The sequence below is a fragment of the Prionailurus bengalensis genome, chromosome B2 (genome assembly GCF_016509475.1).
Source record: "Prionailurus bengalensis isolate Pbe53 chromosome B2, Fcat_Pben_1.1_paternal_pri, whole genome shotgun sequence".
In the NCBI taxonomy this organism is placed as follows: Eukaryota; Metazoa; Chordata; class Mammalia; order Carnivora; family Felidae; genus Prionailurus; species Prionailurus bengalensis.
In genome coordinates, this window is record NC_057349.1 from 80,416,548 (window position 1) to 80,436,096 (window position 19,549).

A 19,549-nucleotide genomic window follows, 5' to 3' on the forward strand; every position below is an offset into this window, starting at 1 on the left:
TTTTTTTTTGTTAGAAATTAAAATGCGTGGGGCGCCTGGGTGGCTCAGTCGGTTAAGCGGCCGACTTCAGCTCAGGTCATGATCTCGCGGTCCGTGAGGGCTGTGAGTTCGAACCCCGCGTCGGGCTCTGTGCTGACAGCTCAGAGCCTGGAGCCTGTTTCAGATTCTGTGTCTCCCTCTCTCTGACCCTCCCCTGTTCATGCTCTGTCTCTCTCTGTCTCAAAAATAAATAAATGTTAAAAAAAATTTTTAAAAAAGAAATTAAAATGCTTAAGTGTTGGCGGTTTATAAGGAAATTCTTCTTTTTAGTGTTAAATGATATAGCAAATATGCAAAAACATGCATTATTTTCTGTGTCACTGAAAATGATATTGGAAAACTGATTTGTTAATGGCACTGGCATAAAAATCTGTTACACTAGTTAACAAATAATAGAACATTAATGGAGATGATACCAGGTATTTTTTTGTTTTTTGTTTTTTTGTTAATTTATTTTGAGAGAGAGAACACAAGTTGGGAGGGGCAGAGAGAGAGGGAGGGAGAGAGAGGGAGAATTCTAAGCAGGCCCTGTTCTATCAGCGTGGAGCCCAATATGGGGTTTGAACCCATGAACTGTGAGATCATGGCATGAGCCGAAATCAAGAGTTGGACACTTTGAGTGACTGAGCCACCCAGGAGCCCCGATACCAGGTGTTTTAAAAGGGAATGGTTTGAGGAGCAAAGATTTAGAATGGCTGTCGGGGGAAGGTGGTGATACCTTCATATTTTTGCAAGAGTGACTTTTTTGGTGAGCATGCTGCAGAATACAGGAATGTCATGTCTTGTTTTGATATTTATTTATTTATTTATTTATTTATTTATTTGTAAAGTTGTTTCTCTTCATTTCCCTTTCCCCCCAAATAACTAGCCAATCCTAAATTCATTCTTTGTTCATTTGAGAATTAGTACATTGTTGTAAGTTAAATGTGAATTGTTAAATATAATAAAGCCTTATCGTTTTTATCTTCAGTTTTCAAGGTAATAACCCAGGCAGAACTTTTTTCTTGTTATTGTCTTTTCATTTTGAACCTGGCTTTTTTTTTTTTTAATGTTTATTTATTTTGAGAGAGAGAGCATGTGCATGCAGGTGTGTATGGGAGGGGCAGAGAGAGAGGGGGAGAGAGAATCCCAAGCAGGTTCCATGCTCAGTGCAGTGTCTTATCTCATGACTGCGAGATCACAACCTGAGCCAATATCAAGACTTGGGTGCTTAACTGACAGCCACCCAGGTGCCCCTTGATCCATGTTTTAAGTAGTTTCACTTGAAATGGCCTTTGTTTGGTGTCTGTTATCTTTGAATCTCAGCTGTATAATGAACATAATAGTACTTCTTTCTTGTAGGACTTTTTTTGGAGTCACACAAGATAAAAAAGGTGATGCCTGGCTTGCAGTTAGAGCATTCAGTAAACATTAGCTGTATTATATAAGTAAAAGTTTAATAATCCTGTAGACCTATGCTTTATTTATATATATACTTTAAATATATTTTATGATGTTTAGAATTTCAGCTTAAAAAATGAAAACCAGTCTCTTAAGAAGAATATTTCAGCACTTATCAAAACTGCTAGAGTGGAAATAAATCGCAAGGATGAAGAAATAAATAATCTTCACCAAAGGTATAATTGAGGGGTGTGGATCTGTTTATGAATTACATGGCTGTTGATATGTGGAATATTTTAAACTTTTGAGTGGAAAGATGAAAATCATGCATTTTATTAAGTCTTTAAGGTTTTACTATGACTAATATTCTCTCTCTTTTTAAAATTTTGGTTGGGGGCAGTATTTTCCAGAGAATTTCATGTTTCCTTCCCTTGCATAGTCAAACCTCCAAAGCAGTTATCTAAACTTGCTGTCTTCATTTTATGTTTCTACTCACTCTTGACCCCCTTTCACTCTGACTTCTGCCTCCATTGGTACACCCAAATAGCTGTCATTTTGCTCAACGGTGACTGCCTCTAAGTCTATCAAATAGTTTTGATTTCTCATTTTAACTACCCTCACACATTATATGACATAATTGACCTTTTCTTGAAAATAGTCTCTTGATTTGGCTTTCATGATTCTTAATTTTCTTCCTAACTTGAGGTTTATTCTTCTGTACTTGACTAGGTTGGAATTCTTAAAACTCAGACCTGTGTCTTTTCCTTTCTCTGTCCATATATTCATTTGAAGTAATCTCACTCCTACTACATCAGTTCCATTTATATAGAAATAACTACTTCACATCTATACAGAATTTTCAAAATTACCTCATTCAAAATGGAATTTATGATCAAACCTCTTCAGTTGTTTCTTACTCAGTGGGTTCTCCATCATTTATTCAGCTGGTGTAAACCAGAGACCTAGGGGTAGACTGGCCATTTAATTTATCTCCCACACCAGGACCCTTTTGAGAGTAGAAGGGCATGCTATTAATAATTGCACTGAGATTACTTGGCAAACTGGGACACGTAGTCACCATGCCTAGAAGCCGTCATTGACCCTTACCTCTCTAATCATCCCTCAGACCTAATTCATTACCATGTTCTGCTGATTTTTATGTCTTTATAATCTCTCAAATTATTCATTTCTCTCCGATTTTACCATCATTGTTACCTATCAACTCTCATCTGGCAGTAGTCTTTGTGCTGGTATTTCTGCATCCATTCTTGCTCTTTTCCACCTCTGGTTCATCTCTTCTCGGTATAAAAGCCCCACACAGGACACTTTCTAAACCACACTGAACATCTCACTATCATAGAATTACTCCATCCTACCCTCTTTCTTAATTAAAATACATCAATGGATTCTCATTGTTCTTAGGATAAAAGATCATAAATCTGAACATGGCCCACAAGACTCTTCCCAATATGGTTCTAAACTACTTTTCAGGCCTTGCCTTTAGTGTTTACCTTTGCCCTAGGCATCATAGCTCTGGAATTTCTGCATTCTTTTGGTTCCTCTGATGTACCATGAGCTCTGCCTTTGCCACCTGTTTCCCATCCTCCACTTGCTAAAAACCAACCTATCCTCAGGTCTTTTTCACAGGGGTATTAGTCTGTTATTCCTCTTACACTTAGAATTTTTAAAGTCATTAATGGGGTTACTTGTTTAGTATCTTTCTCTTTCTAATCTCCCTGTTATCTCTGTTAAGAGCTCTGTGGGTTAGAATTATCTTTTAGTATCTATCTTTTCACTAAACTGTAAGCTTCATGGGAGCAGTGACCATGTTTGTGTATCTTCACCATTTTATCAAGCACTTAGCTCAGAGTTTGGCGCATGGCAGATGGTCAATAAATGATTGACAGGTGAATGAAGGTAATTTTATATGTAGACTGTGTGATACTGTAAAGCACTTTAGTCCTTTTGGAAATGAAGATGGCTGTGTGTTTACTAAACTAAATCGCACCAGTGCAGCTAGTATGATTGCTTCCTGAAATGTTGGGGAAATTTTATACATATTTAAATCTTTTAGCGGATAGTTGTGATGTTTTAACAGGGTGGAGAGAGAAACTGGGTGAATAAATGATGAGACTTAGGTCATTAGATTGATTCATGTGGTTATACCTTATCTAATAAACATTCTGCCAGTTATTTTCACTTTTTAATTGTGACCTGTATTGGGTATTCTACTGGTTATCATTTGGCTGAAACCTCACGTTTAATAGAAAACATACAAATAATGTAAGGTGAAAATTTAAGAGTATAAATTCTGGAAAGTGTGTAATGTAAAGGTTTGTTTTAAATAAAACTTTTTTTTTTTTTAAGTTTATTTATTTAACTAATCTGTACACCCAATGTGGGGCTCAAACTCATGAACCCAAGATCAAGAGTCACATTCTCTTCCAACTGAGCGAGCCAGGCTCCCCCTAAAACTTTTGATAGTATTTTATCTATCTAGCGTGCACATGCTGGGGAGGGGCAGAGAGGGAGAGAGAAAATCCTAAGCAGGCTCTGTGCTGTCAGTGCAGAGTCCGTTGTGGGGCTCGATCCCACGAACCGTGAGATCATGATCTGAGCTGATATAGAGAGCTAGATGTTTGACTGGGCCACTGAGGCACCCCCAAATTTCCCTTTTTTATAGGGATACTAGTTATAGTGGATTAGGGCTCACCCTAGTGACCTCTCTTTAACTTGATTCCCCTCTGTAAAGACCCTCTCCTCAAAGTCACATTGTAAGATACTGGGAGTTAGGACTTGAACATATGAATTTTGGGGAGAACATAACCCATTATAAGATCCATGTAAGATCTGTATATTGTTCTAGATTGTATATTTCCCATATCCTCTTTTGTTTAATTAAAATCTCCCCTTATTCTCCTGAGTCTTTTAAATTTTGGTGTTCTCTGTACATTTAGTACTGATTAGGATTAGATTTATGGAGATTTAGAGAAGTTATGGAAGTTCAGGAAAATGGACTGAGAACTAAAATGAGCTATTTGCATATTATTGTTAGGAAAACTGCCAGTTTTCTGAAACACTAATATAAAACCCTAAGACTTAGACTTTTTTTGGTTAAATAATAAATACACACCATTTCCCTAAGAAAGAATCACAACTCTATATTTCTCTTTATTTTTGCATAGTATGTGGCACTTTAAGACGGCTAGTGATGCTTTGGTTTACTGTGGGATTGTATGTGAAACAGAAAACCAGGGTAGAGAGCTACGCAGAACTCTATGATTGTGTTGTCTGGCAACATTTTACTTTTCCTTCTGTTTCAGTTGCACTAGAGTGAGTGAGGGCAAGAAAATAATGTTATTTGTTCTAAAAGAAATGAATCTGTGGTTAGTTTGGCAGTTATCCACCTGTGGTGAGGGAAGTCTGGAAGACCTTGGTGTAAGGCCTGGGATAGAACAGAGAGGTCCTCTAGTCTTTGTTGAACAAAGCAAATGAAAGGGAGTTCCTTGTTTTGAAAACAGGCCCATTTAGTTGGAAGCTGGTAAGCATCACTCACATCTTTATATGAAGTAAAACAGTGTTGCCAGTGTGGGGACCCCTGAATTTTAAAATGTTTTGCATGTGATTAAAATCTGGATCATTAAAAAGCAATTAACTTTGTTTTTTGTTGTGAATTTCTATCTCTCAACAGACTGTCTGAGTTCTCACATTTTCGAAATAATCACAAAACTCTAAGGACACCAGATATAGTTAAAACAAAAGATCTTAAATCCAGATCTCCCCATTTGGATGATTGTGCAAAGACTGATCTCAGAGTGAAAAGTGATGTTTCTAAAGATGTACATCATAGCACTTCACTGCCAAATCCCGAAAAGGAAGGAAAATCACATTGTGAAAAAAAGAGCACTTTGTATTTGTCTCCATTTACTGAAAAACACTGCAACAATGGCATTTGGTCACGTTCCCATTATCAGGTTGGTGAGAGTATCTCAAATGAGGATAATAGAAGAGGGAGAAAAGATATTAGACATAGCCAATATAGCAGAGGAACGGATAGAATACGGAAAGACTTAAATTCTAGTTGTGGTGATAGTGAATCAAGGAACACAGAGGCTAGTCAAAGGCTACAAGGACGTCCTGAGAAATATGGTAAAGGTGAACCAAAGGCTGAAAGTAAAAATTCAAAGTTTAAAAGTAATACAGATACGGATTATAAAAATGAACGCATTAACTCTTGGGAAAAAGAGACCTTTAGAGAAAGGTCATATACTCGAGTAGAATCTCAAAGTGACAAAAAACTAGAAAGACAAAGTGAAAGATCACAAACTATAAATAGAAAAGAACTTAAGTCGCAAGACAAAGAAGAAAGGAAAGTTGATCAGAAACCTAAATCCATAGTAAAAGACCAGGATCATTGGAGAAGATCTGAACGACCATCACTTACTCATTCCAAGAATGAAATAAAATCTCATAATTCAAGTAAATACCATCTAGAAGAGAGAAGAGGAAGGGAAGATTGTAAAAGAGATAGGGGTGTAAGTAATCATAGTTTTCAAGAAGGAAGATGTCCATCCTTTTTTTCATCCAGCAGAACTCATAAACACACTGACTCCAAAGAATCTGATGCTGTGCACCAGTGGGAAAATACACCTTTAAGAGCAGAACGGCATAGGACTGAAGATAAGAGGAAAAGAGAACGAGAAAGCAAAGAAGAAAATAGGCATATAAGAAATGAAAAAAGAACACCTACAGAACATTTGCAGAAGACTAGCAAAGAAACTAAGAAAACCACTACGAATTTAAAGAGACAGAATGAGCCCAAAAGTGATAAAGGTGAAGTCTCTAACAATGAGGTTTCTGAAGGAGTGGATAATAAAGAGCCTGCAATTAAAGCTGACAGTGGTCCAAATGAAACAAAAAACAAAGACTTAAAGTTGAGTTTTATGGAAAAATTGAACTTAACCCTTTCTCCTGCTAAAAAGCAGCCTGTTTCTCAGGATAACCACCCGAAAATAACCAATATCCCCAAATCCAGTGGCATATGTGATTTGGAGTGCTTGGTTCAGGCGACAACAGTGACATGTGTGCCCTCTGTCAGTGAACATACCGCAGAGGAAACCAAATCAAAGTTATTGGAACCAAAGGATGCTCTTGCAGTTGCATCTGAACCCAGGACCAGTAATCCAGAAAGGAAAATGGAAGGAGAGAGTGTGTTGGTTAAATCTGTTGAGAACACTATGGGTTGTGATGTGCCCATTTGTGGTACAGAGACTTCCTTCTCAGCACCTGTGGAAATGGAACAAACAGAATCCTTGTTTCCATCATCAACAGAAATGGAACAAACCATTAATGGTGCCAGGGAAGCAGTTCCTGTGGCAATGGACATATTACAAACAAATGTTTCTGAAAACTTTGGCTTGGAATTGGATACTAAAAGAAATGTTGATTTAAATTCTTGTAGTGTTTCTGAAGGTATGGAGATGAAGGAGCCTTCTGCAACAAAAGTAGCTGAATCCAGTGACAGCATTTTGCAGCCTTCAGTTGAAGAAACTGAAATTTTGCCAGTAGCCCTTTCAGAAGATAGTAACCCCAAATTTGAGCCTTCTCTTGTAGATACACCATTGGATGAAAGTAAGTCTTGTCATTTGGAGCCTTGCTCACCTAAAGAGACACAAGAATCTTCACTTCAGCAGTCTGCGATAGTGGACAACAGAATGGAAATCGGTGAAACAAACTCAGTATATAATGATGATGAGAATTCAGTTTTGAGCATTGACCTCAATCACCTGAGGCCTATTCCAGAAGCCATCAGTCCTCTGAATAGTCCAGTGAGACCTGTAGCAAAAGTTCTTAGACTGGAAAGCCCATCTCAAGTTTCATTATGTAATAACAGTCATAAAGGTAATAGTTTATATTATGTTCTATAACTTTTTGTGAGATTGTAAAATATATAAGAAGAATTAGTGCTTTTTCTTTTTTCTTTTTTGATAACATAGTTAACATATTGTTCAGACCCCTGTTAATTAGAGAGGTACATCGAGCCTTTAATCTAAATTTAGATAACTCTATTTTTACAAACAAGGGAGTGGTAGGACAGGTTGTTTCAAATACTCTTTGCTTGCTTTCAGATATATTTTTTATTCCAAAGCCATCATCAAATGGTATAGAGTAGGTGATCCTAACATGAAGTAAAGATACCTGACCGGTTGGTTGATGGTTATCCAAATGACCAAACCACACCATCACTGAGTACCAACTGAGGCCAGGAAAGACATAGGATGTGATTAAGTATTAAACATTAACATACTACTAAGAAAAAAAAAGCTATTAAAAATGGTGACAAAAGACATATGACATGATTAAATATTAGGCATTAACATTCCACTAAAAAAAAAAAAGCTATTAAAATAATGAGTTGCCTCAGTACTTAAGTTTTTGTTATATTTAGTATGGAAATGTCAAATGACTAGAACTCAGTTGTCATGTGACTATAATACACTTTTCTCTTCCACAGATATATTTCCACCAGATTCGGCTCAATCTACCTCTAAGAGCAAGTCTGATCTCAATAAGGAAAATCAAAAGCCAGTTTGCAAATCTGACAAATTTACAGATGCAGACTACCATAAGAATTCATCTTTAGATGAATTGGAAGAAGGAGAAATTATAAGCGACAGTGAAAAATCTAAACCACAAGAAAGTTTTGAAAAAAGTGCCAAACCTAGAACTTCTACTGAAGTCCAGAATGCAAAAAGTAACCCAGGAAGTAGGAAAAGTACTATGCACTTGGGTAAAGACAGTAGGAAAACATCTATAAAAATTCATCAGACCAAAAGCAGATGGAATAATAATAGACAAAGTGAATCTAGCAGATCTTCAAAAACAGAGAGGAAAGATAAGACCATGAGTACCTCCAGCCTGGAAAAAATAGTTCCAATTATTGCTGCACCCTCTTCTGTACGAGAGATTATGCACATGTTACGAATGATAAGAAAACATGTAAGGAAAAATTATATGAAATTCAAGGTAAAATTTTCATTAATACAATTTCATAGAATTATCGAGTCAGCAATTTTGAGTTTTACATCACTAATTAAACACCTTGACTTATCCAAGATCTCAAAGTCAGTGACTACTTTACAGAATAATCTCTGTGATGTTATAGAATCCAAACTTAAGCAAGTTAAAAAGAATGGCATTGTGGATCGTTTGTTTGAACAGCAGCTACCAGATATGAAAAAAAAATTGTGGAAGTTTGTAGAAGAACAGCTGGATTATTTGTTTGGAAAGCTTAAGAAAATCTTAGGAAAGTTTTGTGATTCCATAAACTTTGGCAGTGACAGTGATGAAGGAAAACGTGAAAAGATAAATAAGGAGAAAGCACAATATTCAAATTGTCAGAAGGGGAATGTGGACAACTCCAGCAAAGAAATGCTGAAAGAGAAATCCCCCACATCGGAAGATTCTGTTAATCATAAATCTGCACTTGGATGTAAAAAATCTGAGGAAAAACCTCAAGATAATTTCAGTATTAACACAGTAAAGCGTGACATTAAAAAAAGTTCTAACACTTGCTTTGATAACATTAAGAACTCTCAGTCTGAAGAACGCTCCTTGGAACCAAACTGTCCCAGCATCCCAAAGCCAGGAAAAATGGAAGGCAGCACCATAGAGGATGCACAAACATCCCAGCATGCAGCTTTGAAGCCAGAACGCAGTTTCGAGATTCTTACTGAACAGCAAGCATCTAGCCTTACTTTTAATTTAGTGAGCGATGCACAGATGGGTGAAATATTCAAAAGTTTGTTACAGGGTTCTGATCTTTTGGATAACAGTGTTAATTGTAATGAAAAAAGTGAGTGGGAGTTAAAGACTCCAGAAAAACAGCTGCTGGAGAGTCTTAAGTGCGAATCTATACCAACTTGTACAACTGACGAGCTGGTTTCAGGGGTGGTTTCTCCATGTCCTAAAATGATTAGTGATGACAATTGGTCATTATTGTCATCTGAGAAAGGTCCATCTTTGTCTTCAGGACTTTCTTTGCCAGTTCATCCTGATGTGTTGGATGAAAGTTGTATGTTTGAAGTGTCCACTAATATAGCTTTGAGTAAAGATAATGGATGTAGTTCAGAAAAGAGCAAGCCCTGCATTTCCTCCATACTTCTTGAAGATCTCGCAGTCTCTTTAACAGTACCATCACCTCTGAAGTCAGATGGTCATCTCAGTTTCTTAAAGCCTGAAGTTTTGTCTAGTTCAACTCCTGAAGAAGTTATTAGTGCCCATTTTAGTGAAGATGCCTTACTTGAAGAAGAGGATGCATCTGAACAAGATATCCATTTAGCTCTGGAGTCTGATAATTCGAGCAGCAAATCAAGTTGTTCTTCATCATGGACCAGTCGGTCTGTTACTCCAGGCTTTCAGTACCACCCCAACCTACCCATGCATGCTGTCATAATGGAAAAGTCCAATGATCATTTCATTGTGAAAATACGGCGTGCTGCACCATCTACCTCCCCTAGTCTTAAACAGAATATGGTGGCTGACGAGTCACTGGCATCGTTGCCCAGAGTGGAAAAAGAAGCAGATAAAGCAGTGGAGAAAGAATATGTTTCATGTCAGAATGGAGTTTTTAAATCTGTGGAGGAATTAAATTCCGACAACAATGTTGACAGCAGTAAATCAGCTCATGAAGAACAGGACTGTATGATACAAACACAGGTTCCTGATATATATGAATTTCTTAAAGATGCTTCAGGTAAAGTGAGTCATGGTAATGAAGTGGCTGATGAGTGTTTCAAGTTGCATCAAGTATGGGAACCAAAAGTACCTGAAAGCATTGAAGAATTGCCTCCAATGGAAGAAATTTCACATTCTGTTGAGGATCATCTTCCAGACACATATATAGACCTCACAAAAGATCCAGTCACTGAGACCAAAAACTTGGGGGAATTCATAGAAGTAACAGTTTTAAATATTGATCAGTTGGGATGCTCCGAAGGCAATTTGGATCAGAATGCTCAAATACTAGATGATATGCAGCCTGATACTGTAGATGCTTTCATTGATTTGACACAAGAGGTTTCAAGTGAGAGTAAAAATGAGAGTAACCATCCTGCTTTAGGTGTTGAACGCTTGGAATGTCAGGTGATATGTGTAGATGAAGATAACTGTAAGGAAGGAAAGGTGCAAGTGGCAAACGGGCCTTTGGAATGCATTGTTGAGAAAGCCTGTATCGATTTGACCTCAGAACCTCCCAGTTCATGTGAAGTAAAAAAGGATGACTTAAAACCAGAGTCGGCATCAAATTCTGATAGTTCAGTGTTGCCTGGGACTTTGGATAATGCTCCTAAAAAGAGAAAAAAACTTTCTGATCTAAATCATTCTCATAAAAAACAGAGAAAGGAAACAGACTTAACCAGTAGGGAAAAGACTAAGAAAATTACCCATGATTCTTCTGAGAATGGTGAAGCTCACCGAAAGAAAGCCAGTAAGAAAAAGGCCCCTGCAGTGACTAAAGATCCCTCATCGTTGAAGTCAAGCCCAGGGATCGAGGAGCTATCAGCAACTGCCACTTCTCCTATAAGCCTTTCTGCAAAGAATGTTATTAAAAAGAAGGGAGAAATTATAGTTTTATGGACAAGGTAAGAATCTTGAGACTTTTAAGTCACCAGGAAATTTTGAGAGGCCAGGCATCTGTTCTGTCATGTCATCATAGTTTTATCCCATCCTAAAATAAGGCAAGTGAGGACTGACTTCAAAAGTGGCCAAAGTTGGTAAAGGATGCATTCTAGAGTGCAGTCCAGCTGTAGTATAGAACAGTTTAGAGCAGTGGCTCTTAACCAGGTATGTGCATTAGCACCATGGGCATAACTTTTCACTGTTCTTTTAAAAAATTTTTTTTAACTTTTTCAGTTAAAAATTCTTTGTAAGGAACTGGTATAACCACATTTTAGAAAGGAAGAATATAACCACATTTTAGAAAGGAAGAATGACAGGTGGTGAAACGGGCAAAAAGTGCATTTGTAATTTGAGTTTTCCTCTAAACTAGGAGTTTTGAAAAAGTTTCATCAATTGCTTGTCCTCTTGACTTTCATGTAAACTTTTTAAGAAATGGAGATTTAAAGGTGACTACATTTGTGAACCATTGGACTAGAGGTTCATGCTCTCCAGACTTAACTAGAGTACATAATGAGGGAAACTGAATCATGTTGAAATTGGTGACCAGTTTTGTTTATTTTACTTATTTAGTTTAATTTGCTTTATTCTATTTAATTAATTGCATTTAATTTTAAAAAATATATTTATTTTGATAGGGAGAACATGCATGTGCAAGTGGGGGGGGCAGAGGGAGAGAGGGAAGTGGAATGTGGGGACATGCACATTTGGGGAACAGTTGGTGTTTGGATGCATGTGAAGTGCCTGGCTCTTTGCCCCATTTGAGAGTCCCACATCCTTTTTTTTTTTTTTTTTAAAGTTTTATTAATTGATTAATTTAGAGAGAGCACAAGTGGGGGAGGGGCAGAGAGGAGAGACAGAATCCCAGGCAGGCTCTACTCCATCAGCACAGAGCCCCATCAAACTCAACAACTATGGGACCATGACCAGAGCCGAGATCAAGAGTAGGATGCTCAACCGACTGTGCTACCCAGGCACCCCGAGAGTCCCACATTCTTTCTCCCTTGTCACCTTGAGCTTAGCTCAAGTCTCTAGAAACTGTCCCTTTGCTTTTGCTCTTAACCTCTGGTCCTGGACATGCTCAAAGGTCTAGGGGAACTGTATAGCAACCCCCTGGTAACCAGTTTTGTTTAATACCACAGTCTTCCATGTCTTAATTCCAGATAATTTATAGATGGCAGAATAGTATCTCAGAGATTATAACACGCACTGGTTCAGATCACGTAGAAAAACAAATCTGGGAATGAGAATGCCTGGATTCTATTTTACTTTTGGTTTTTCTGCTTAGGAAGACTTTGATCTTGTTTGGGCCCTAATTTTAAAAGTACACATTGTGGCACCTGGGTGGCTCAGTGGGTTAAGCATCTGACTTCAGCTCTTGTTATGATCTCTTGGTTTGCAAGTTCAAGCCCTGCATCTGGCTGTCTGCTGTCAGTGCAGAGCCCACTTCGGATCCTCTGTCTCCCTCTCCCTCTCTCTCTGCCCCTCCCCTGTGTGTGAACATGTGCACTTTCTCTCAAAAATAAACATTAAAAAGAAAGTACTCTACACATTAAAGGTAGATTAAGAAAAAAAAAAAAACCTTTAATTTTGTCATTAGAATAAATTGGTTTATTTTAGAAAATTTTGGGGGCCCCCGGGTGGCTCAGTTGGTTGAGCATCTGACTTCAGCTCAGGTCATAATCTCGTAGCGTGTGAGTTCCAGCCCCACGTCGGGCTTTGTGCTGATAGCTAAGAGCCTGGAGCCTGCTTCAGATTCTGTCTCTCTCTGCCTCTTCCCCACTCACACTCTGTCTCTCAAAAATGAATAAATGTTAAAAAAAATTTTTTTTTAATTTTTTGGGAAATATGTGTGAACTCAAACATTAGAATCATGCATACTATTTCTCAGAGATAATCATTGTTCTTATTTTGGTATATGCAGTTTGTTTGTTTCTGTGGGCTTTTAAGAAAAATGTCACCTCCTATTTGTAGACATTAAGGCATTGGAATTTTTGTTACCTTCCTACTCTAATCTACAGAAACTAAAATAACATTTTTCTCTCTTCAGAAATGATGACCGGGAAATTTTATTGGAGTGTCAAAAAAGAGGGCCATCATTGAAAACATTTTCTTATTTAGCTGCCAAGTTGAATAAAAATCCATATCAGGTAACTACCCAATTTTTACATTTCTATAATTTTACAAGTGTTTCTACTATATTTAGATTTAACCTTTATCATGTTTAAAATACGTAGATATTATCCAATTTCTTTAAAAAAATTTTTTAATGTTTCTTTATTTTGAGAGAGAGAGAGCGCAAGTGGGAGAGAGGCAAAGAGAGAGGGAGAGAGAATCCCAAGCAGGCTCCACACTGTCCACGCAGAGCTGATGTGGGGCTTGATCTCCCGAACCGTGAGATCATGACCTGAGCTGACATCCAGAGTTGGACACTCAACCGACTGAGCCACCCAGGGGCTCCTATTAACCATTTTCTTTAACAGTATGGCTCTTTACATAGGACTATTAGAAACTTGGTAAGGGGCACCAGGATGGCTCAGTCAGTAGAGCATGTGACTCTTGATCTTGGGATCTTGAGTTTGAGCTCCACTTTGGGTATAGAGATTACTTAAGGAAATAAAATAAATAAATAAAATCTTGGTGATTGTGGACGTAGCTGGGAACAATCCTAATTTTTTCCTGTTGTCTTACCATTTACTTATTTGATCTCATTTGTCTTATAATGATGTTTGCTTCTTTAAGAATGTTTAATATTGAACAATTAAACTAGCAATCACCTTTAGTATGAAGATATTTTATTTTTCCAAACATTACTTCATGTTTTTATTATTGAGGGCAACTTTCTTTGTCTTTAGATGTTTTGTGAAAATATTCATCACAGATAAAAAATATATATATATTGAGATGTTTGTAATTAACCGTCACTTAAAATTTTTCAGGTCTCAGAAAGATTCCAGCAGCTAATGAAGCTCTTTGAAAAGTCAAAATGCAGGTAGTTAATGGTTCTGCTACAGGACACCAGTAAAGTAAATATCTGACACTGTAACTGTGCAGTTAATGGCCTGTTAGTCACTGAAGATATGAGTAGTGGGTAGAGACATCCAGTTTAGTTTCTGCTTCAGTCACAGGTTGGAGGATGGTTGCTCGTGCAGGATTCAAAGGTTGCTTCATCCATAGAGACGTGGCTTAGAGCGAAGCCTGCTGCAGTTCAGATCAGCATGGCATCTCTCCTCAACCCTTTTTTTTGGTTTTTTTTTGGAGTATAACCGACATATCATATTTCTTCTCAACCTTCTGATTGCTGATGAGTCTAAGATGCGGGGGGATAATCCATTTGATGATTAACAAAAAATTTTTTATAGATGAAGAAAAATAAAACATTCTTGAATAGCATACATTTCACAGGCAGTGAACTCTGTAGTCCTGTAGTCTTTGAAATTTAGTATTTTTCAAATTTTAATTAGGAGTACTAAATATTTTAAAATATAAAATGTACGTCATTCATAAACATGAAATCCTTTGTCATCTGAATACATGACATGATTTACCAAGTTAAATTATTAATGATGTTCACTGACATGTTTTCTTAGTTTATTTAAGCCATTCCTACAGGTTTATAATTATATAAGCCATTCCTGTACAGGCAATAATTATCAGCAGGTTTTTTTTCTCTAAGGCCTGAACCAATTGCTTAGATATTTTGGACTTTACATAAAGAAAGTTGTAAAGGTACTTAACCTATCACTGTTTTCACTATATTTGTATCATAATTACTTGAATGCAGAACACCCAATTTCAAATTCAGTTCAGTTCAAATTAAATTAAATCTGAAAAGAATCCATATTTGGACATAGATCTTAGTGTGAAGGGTCCTTATATTTTTGAAGTTTAAATCGACTTCTGGACCCAGTGTAAATTTTATTATCTGTGGATAACCTGTTAGTTTCAATATCTTCTCTAAGCAACTAGTTTGCTAATGAGATCTTCAGAAGATATTTAGCAGTTTACTGTGAAGTTAAAATCCTATTTACATATTTCAGAATGTAAGATTGAATAATGGAGAATTTAAATAGAAAAGCTTATTCTTTAAGAACCTTTTAAAATGGCCTGATTATTTTTCAGATTTACTGTGCTTTAAAATTTTTACTGCCTTTAAGAAATGAAACTGAGTTTTTATTTTACCTGAATGTTATGTTAAAATGTGAGTTCCATTCCCTTGTGAAGATAATATATACATTTATGAAAGAATTAACTTGTATCTGAAAGTGATGCTTATTAGTTTGAAATTTCCAAATTCCTTTACAAATCTAAAATCTTCAGTGGATTTGTTACTTGAATTTTTTTTTGCTTGCATGATAGCAAAAATAGTAGGTTATTTTATTCCCATCTGTCTCTTAACTGACTTTTGTTTTCCATCCAAGTGCTATAGTCTCATAAGATTCTTGCCAGAATCAGAATATAGCAATAAAGTTACCAAACTGAGTCTGTAAAAAGCTAGTTCTTTATCACTGATATTACCTGAGTGAACTCATTTAAAGAACAACACCTTATAAAATGGTCATCAGAAAAATAGAATCATAACATCAGCATTTTCTTACATTACAGATAAATTGCTGAATTCCTTGGAGTCTTGATTGATATTGCATATTTCACAGAAGCTTGGAATTCCTCATGTTTTAAATGGGGAAGTAGAGGGCAGTTTCATGGCATATTCGATTAGTAATAAAAATCTACATTTGTAATTGCTGACGCTTTAATCTCAAGTCAGCATGCTTGGCTTGTTCCAGTCATCAGTCTGATTTGCTCACTTGTTATTGGTCAAGATATTTATTTTTGAACAGAACTTGTTATTAAGATAAAAGCAACAACGAAATGGCATTGAAACCTCAAAGAAATGACTTTCTAGATTTTTCAAAATAATTTTGTAGCATTTGAAACGATTATTTAGTTCATTTTCATCCATTTTTATTTGCTTTTCTAATTGCCTCTCATTTTGGTACATTGTAAAATAATTTAAATAGTGTATATGTAAATATGTATAATTACAGTGATGTATAATACTTTGTGTATAGGTGTATTTGTGTGTACATACACACATAAATGGCTTTGCCTAGCCAAGGATTTTTTTTTATCTGTATAAAACTTTTTGTATAAAGTTTGTTTTCAATACCAGTAATGTATAAATAAAGCCATGTAAAGTTCTGTTATATTTTGATTAGAATGTTTCTTTTAGTGTGTTTAGATAATAATTACAAGAAAAAAAGGTAAAACTCACAGGGGATATGGGAGCTGTTTTGAAGTGGTTCTTGGTGGGGGTATGGCTGGCTGAATGTCTGTGAGTAGATTCATTAGAGAAAACCAGTTGCCTTTGCCTGCTTTCTCACAGCAGGTACTAGTACAGTGAACCAGACCTCTGCTGCAGGTGTCCTCACAGATAAAATCTGGGCAGCACAAAACCCTTTTGGGTGAAGATTTGGGGAAAACAGGTAAGGACTGACTAGCTTGTGCATTATTTGTTCACTCCTCCCCCTCCAGACTTATAGGACTAATGGGTTACAGCGTAGGCCCTAGACTTTAGGAAATGCCTTAGGAAATTGCCATTTCTCCCACAGTGTCTAAAGAGGGAGCTGTGGTTGAAGGGTTACTTCGTAGATAACAAACAAATAATTTACTGTGGTTTTTGTAGTGTTGGGGCTGTGCACCATAGGGCTTTATCTTCTTCCCTCTCTTTGAACCCCCAACATAGCCCAGATTGCTGCCCTCAGCCTTTCTCCAGGGCATTCTATCACTCAGAAGAGCCTATACCATCAGGTAAGTGAGTTCACAAGCCAAAGTAAAGTGATTACCAAGACATGCCACTGGTTCAAAAGAAAACTCAATTACATAAGATCATCAGAATCTAAAATTAAGCCTGTAAACAGAAAAAAAAGGGAAGAGTTTAGCAATGTGGTATAAGAATAAGAAATAATGAGCCAAGTTGAAATATAAAAAACATATTTAAAATAACATAAGTGGAATACAAATTGAATGAGTATGGCTGATGAATGAGTTAGTGAGTTGGAAAGTCAAATTGAGAAATTCTCCCAGAAAGAAGCAAAAGAGAAAAAAGAAGACATGAATTCAGATTTAAGTGAGATGAAGGACAAAATAGATGTGCCACCATTCAAGTAACAAAAGAGGTCCAGGATAAGAAAAAATTAAAGATTGAAAGGGCCGTGAAGTGCCAAACAAGAAGAAAGTACCCACATCTAGAGAGATAATGATAATGTGAAAAATCTAAAAGTTACTCTTGTAAAAAATAAAAATTTTTCTTGTATCAAGGAATAAGAATCAGATTGATCTGTCTTTTCAAGAGCAAAACTGACTGTAAGAAAACCTTTTAAAATATTGGACCTAAAGCTTTACATCCATTTAAATTGTTATTCAAATGTGAGGGCTTAATACAATCATTAAGATTTACCAATCAAAAATCCACATCATAAACATTTTTGAGAAAATGCTCAGCAACAATAAGTCCAAGAGATATTATCAGAGCTAGGCAGAAGGAGTGGTTAGATACCTGGGTAAAGTGTGAATAGGACTTGAAAGAGGAAATATCCATAATTAATTTTAGACAGTATCAACATGATGGAGGTCAAGGGACCAAGAAAATGTTAGAGTCCTTGCCTTGTTAGGATGAAGGTACAAATATAAAAACGCTGAACTTTAAAAATTAAAGTCTGGTGGGGCACCTGGGTGGCTCAGTTGGTTGAGTAACCAACTTCGGCTCAGGTCATGATCTCATGGTTTGTGTATTCAAGTCCTGCATCTGACTGACTCTGCTGTCAGCATGGAGCCTGCTTTGGATCCTCTGTCTCCCTCTCTCTCTGCCCCTCCCCGCTCGTTCATGCATGCACTCTCAAAAATAAAAATAAACATTAAAAAAGACTAAGCTTAAAAAAAAATTAAAGTGTGGCATTGAGGAAAAGTAGCTCTGTAAATTTCACAAAGTGGATACTTGTGTAACACCCAGGTCAAGAATGAGAATAAAGGTGTGAAATTTTAGTAAACACTGCCAAACAGTTTTCTAAAGTGTGTTTATCCATTTATACTTCTTCAGTAGTGTGAGCTCCAGTTTCTGCACATGCTCTCTACCACTCAGTATGATAAGTCTTTAATCTTAGCCATTCTGGTGGAATGATACCTCCTGAATGTTTGTTGGCTATTTGAATTTCCTTTTTTGGTAAAGTCCCTGTTCAAGTCTCTGATCTCTTTTATTAATTTGTAAGAATAATTTATATATTCTGGATATGAGCTCTTTATTCTGTATGTGGAAATCCCTTTTCCCACTTTGTCGTTTGCCTTTCCTTGGATCACATATTTTTTGATGAATATACATTCTTAATTTTAATCTTTAATCTCCCACCCATCTCCTTCCATCAACCCTTACTTTGTTCTCTATCATTAAGAGTCTCTTGTGGTTTCCCTCACTTCTCTTCCTCCACCTTCCCATATCTTCATCTGTTTTATTTCTTAAATTCCACATGAGTGGAATCATAATGGTATTAGTCTTTCCCTGATTGACTCATTTCACTTAGCATAATACATTCTAGCTCTATCCACACCACTGCAAATGGCAAGAGCTCATTCTTTTTGATGGCTGAGTAATACTGGTATTGTGTATATGTGTGTGTATGTGTGTGTGTGTGTGTGTGTATATATATGTATGTATACGTATATATATACACACACACACACACTATCCCTTCGTTACCACCCCTTTGTTACCACCCCTTTATCCATTCATCAGTCAGTGGAGATTTGTGCTCTTTCCATAGTTTGGCTATTATTGATAATGCTGTAAACACTGGGGTGCATGTACCCCTTTGAGTGTATTTTTGTATCCTTTGAGTAAATATCTAATAATGCAATTGCTGGACCATAGGGTAGTTCTATTTTCAGTTTCTTATCGCTCTCTTAATTACTGTAGCTTTATAATAAGTTTTGATATTCAGTAGACAAGTTCCATCACTTTGTTTTCTTTCCTCACTATCCTAGTGGATATATTTGGTTCTTCACATTTCCACATACATATTAGAATCAGTTTATCAAGTTCCACAGAATCTGAATAAATTTGGGGAGAATTGACATGTTTACAGTGTTGAATTTTCCAGTCCTTGAGCATAGTATATTCCACCATTTATTGTAATTATTTAAATAATGATGTGTGTGTGCGTATAAGGCTTGCATATTTTTCATTAGATTTTTCTTAGTGTTTGATAGTATCTGATCCTATAGTAAATGATTTAGTTTTCTTTTGGGGATACAGAAATACACTTGACTTTATACCTAGAAATTTGCTGAACTATCATATATGTGTCAAAAATTTGTAAATTCTTTTGAATCTTCTGTACAAAATCATGGTTTTCTTTCTTTATAATCTGTAAGCTTTATTTTCTACTTTTTTTTGCACTGT

General features: G+C 36.4%; 1 protein-coding gene across 6 annotated transcripts in view; it reads left to right on the forward strand.

Moving 5' to 3' along the window:
* Positions 1-16,598, forward strand: part of CASP8AP2 (caspase 8 associated protein 2) — a 37,931-nt gene extending 21,333 nt beyond the window's left edge. For 2 of the 6 annotated variants that reach the window (XM_043591940.1, XM_043591939.1), the window contains exons 6-11: positions 1,540-1,655; positions 5,111-7,320; positions 7,934-11,060; positions 13,145-13,244; positions 14,034-14,086; positions 16,481-16,598. In XM_043591940.1, the coding sequence (XP_043447875.1) occupies positions 1,540-1,655; positions 5,111-7,320; positions 7,934-11,060; positions 13,145-13,244; positions 14,034-14,086; positions 16,481-16,490 (5,616 nt within the window). In that variant the 3' untranslated portion in view covers positions 16,491-16,598. Of the gene's footprint in view, positions 1-1,539; positions 1,656-5,110; positions 7,321-7,933; positions 11,061-13,144; positions 13,245-14,033; positions 16,302-16,480 lie in introns of those variants that run through there. The other 4 variants (XM_043591942.1, XM_043591941.1, XM_043591944.1 and 1 more) reach the window with 3 other exon arrangements.
* The last annotated feature ends 2,951 nt before the right edge of the window (positions 16,599-19,549 follow it).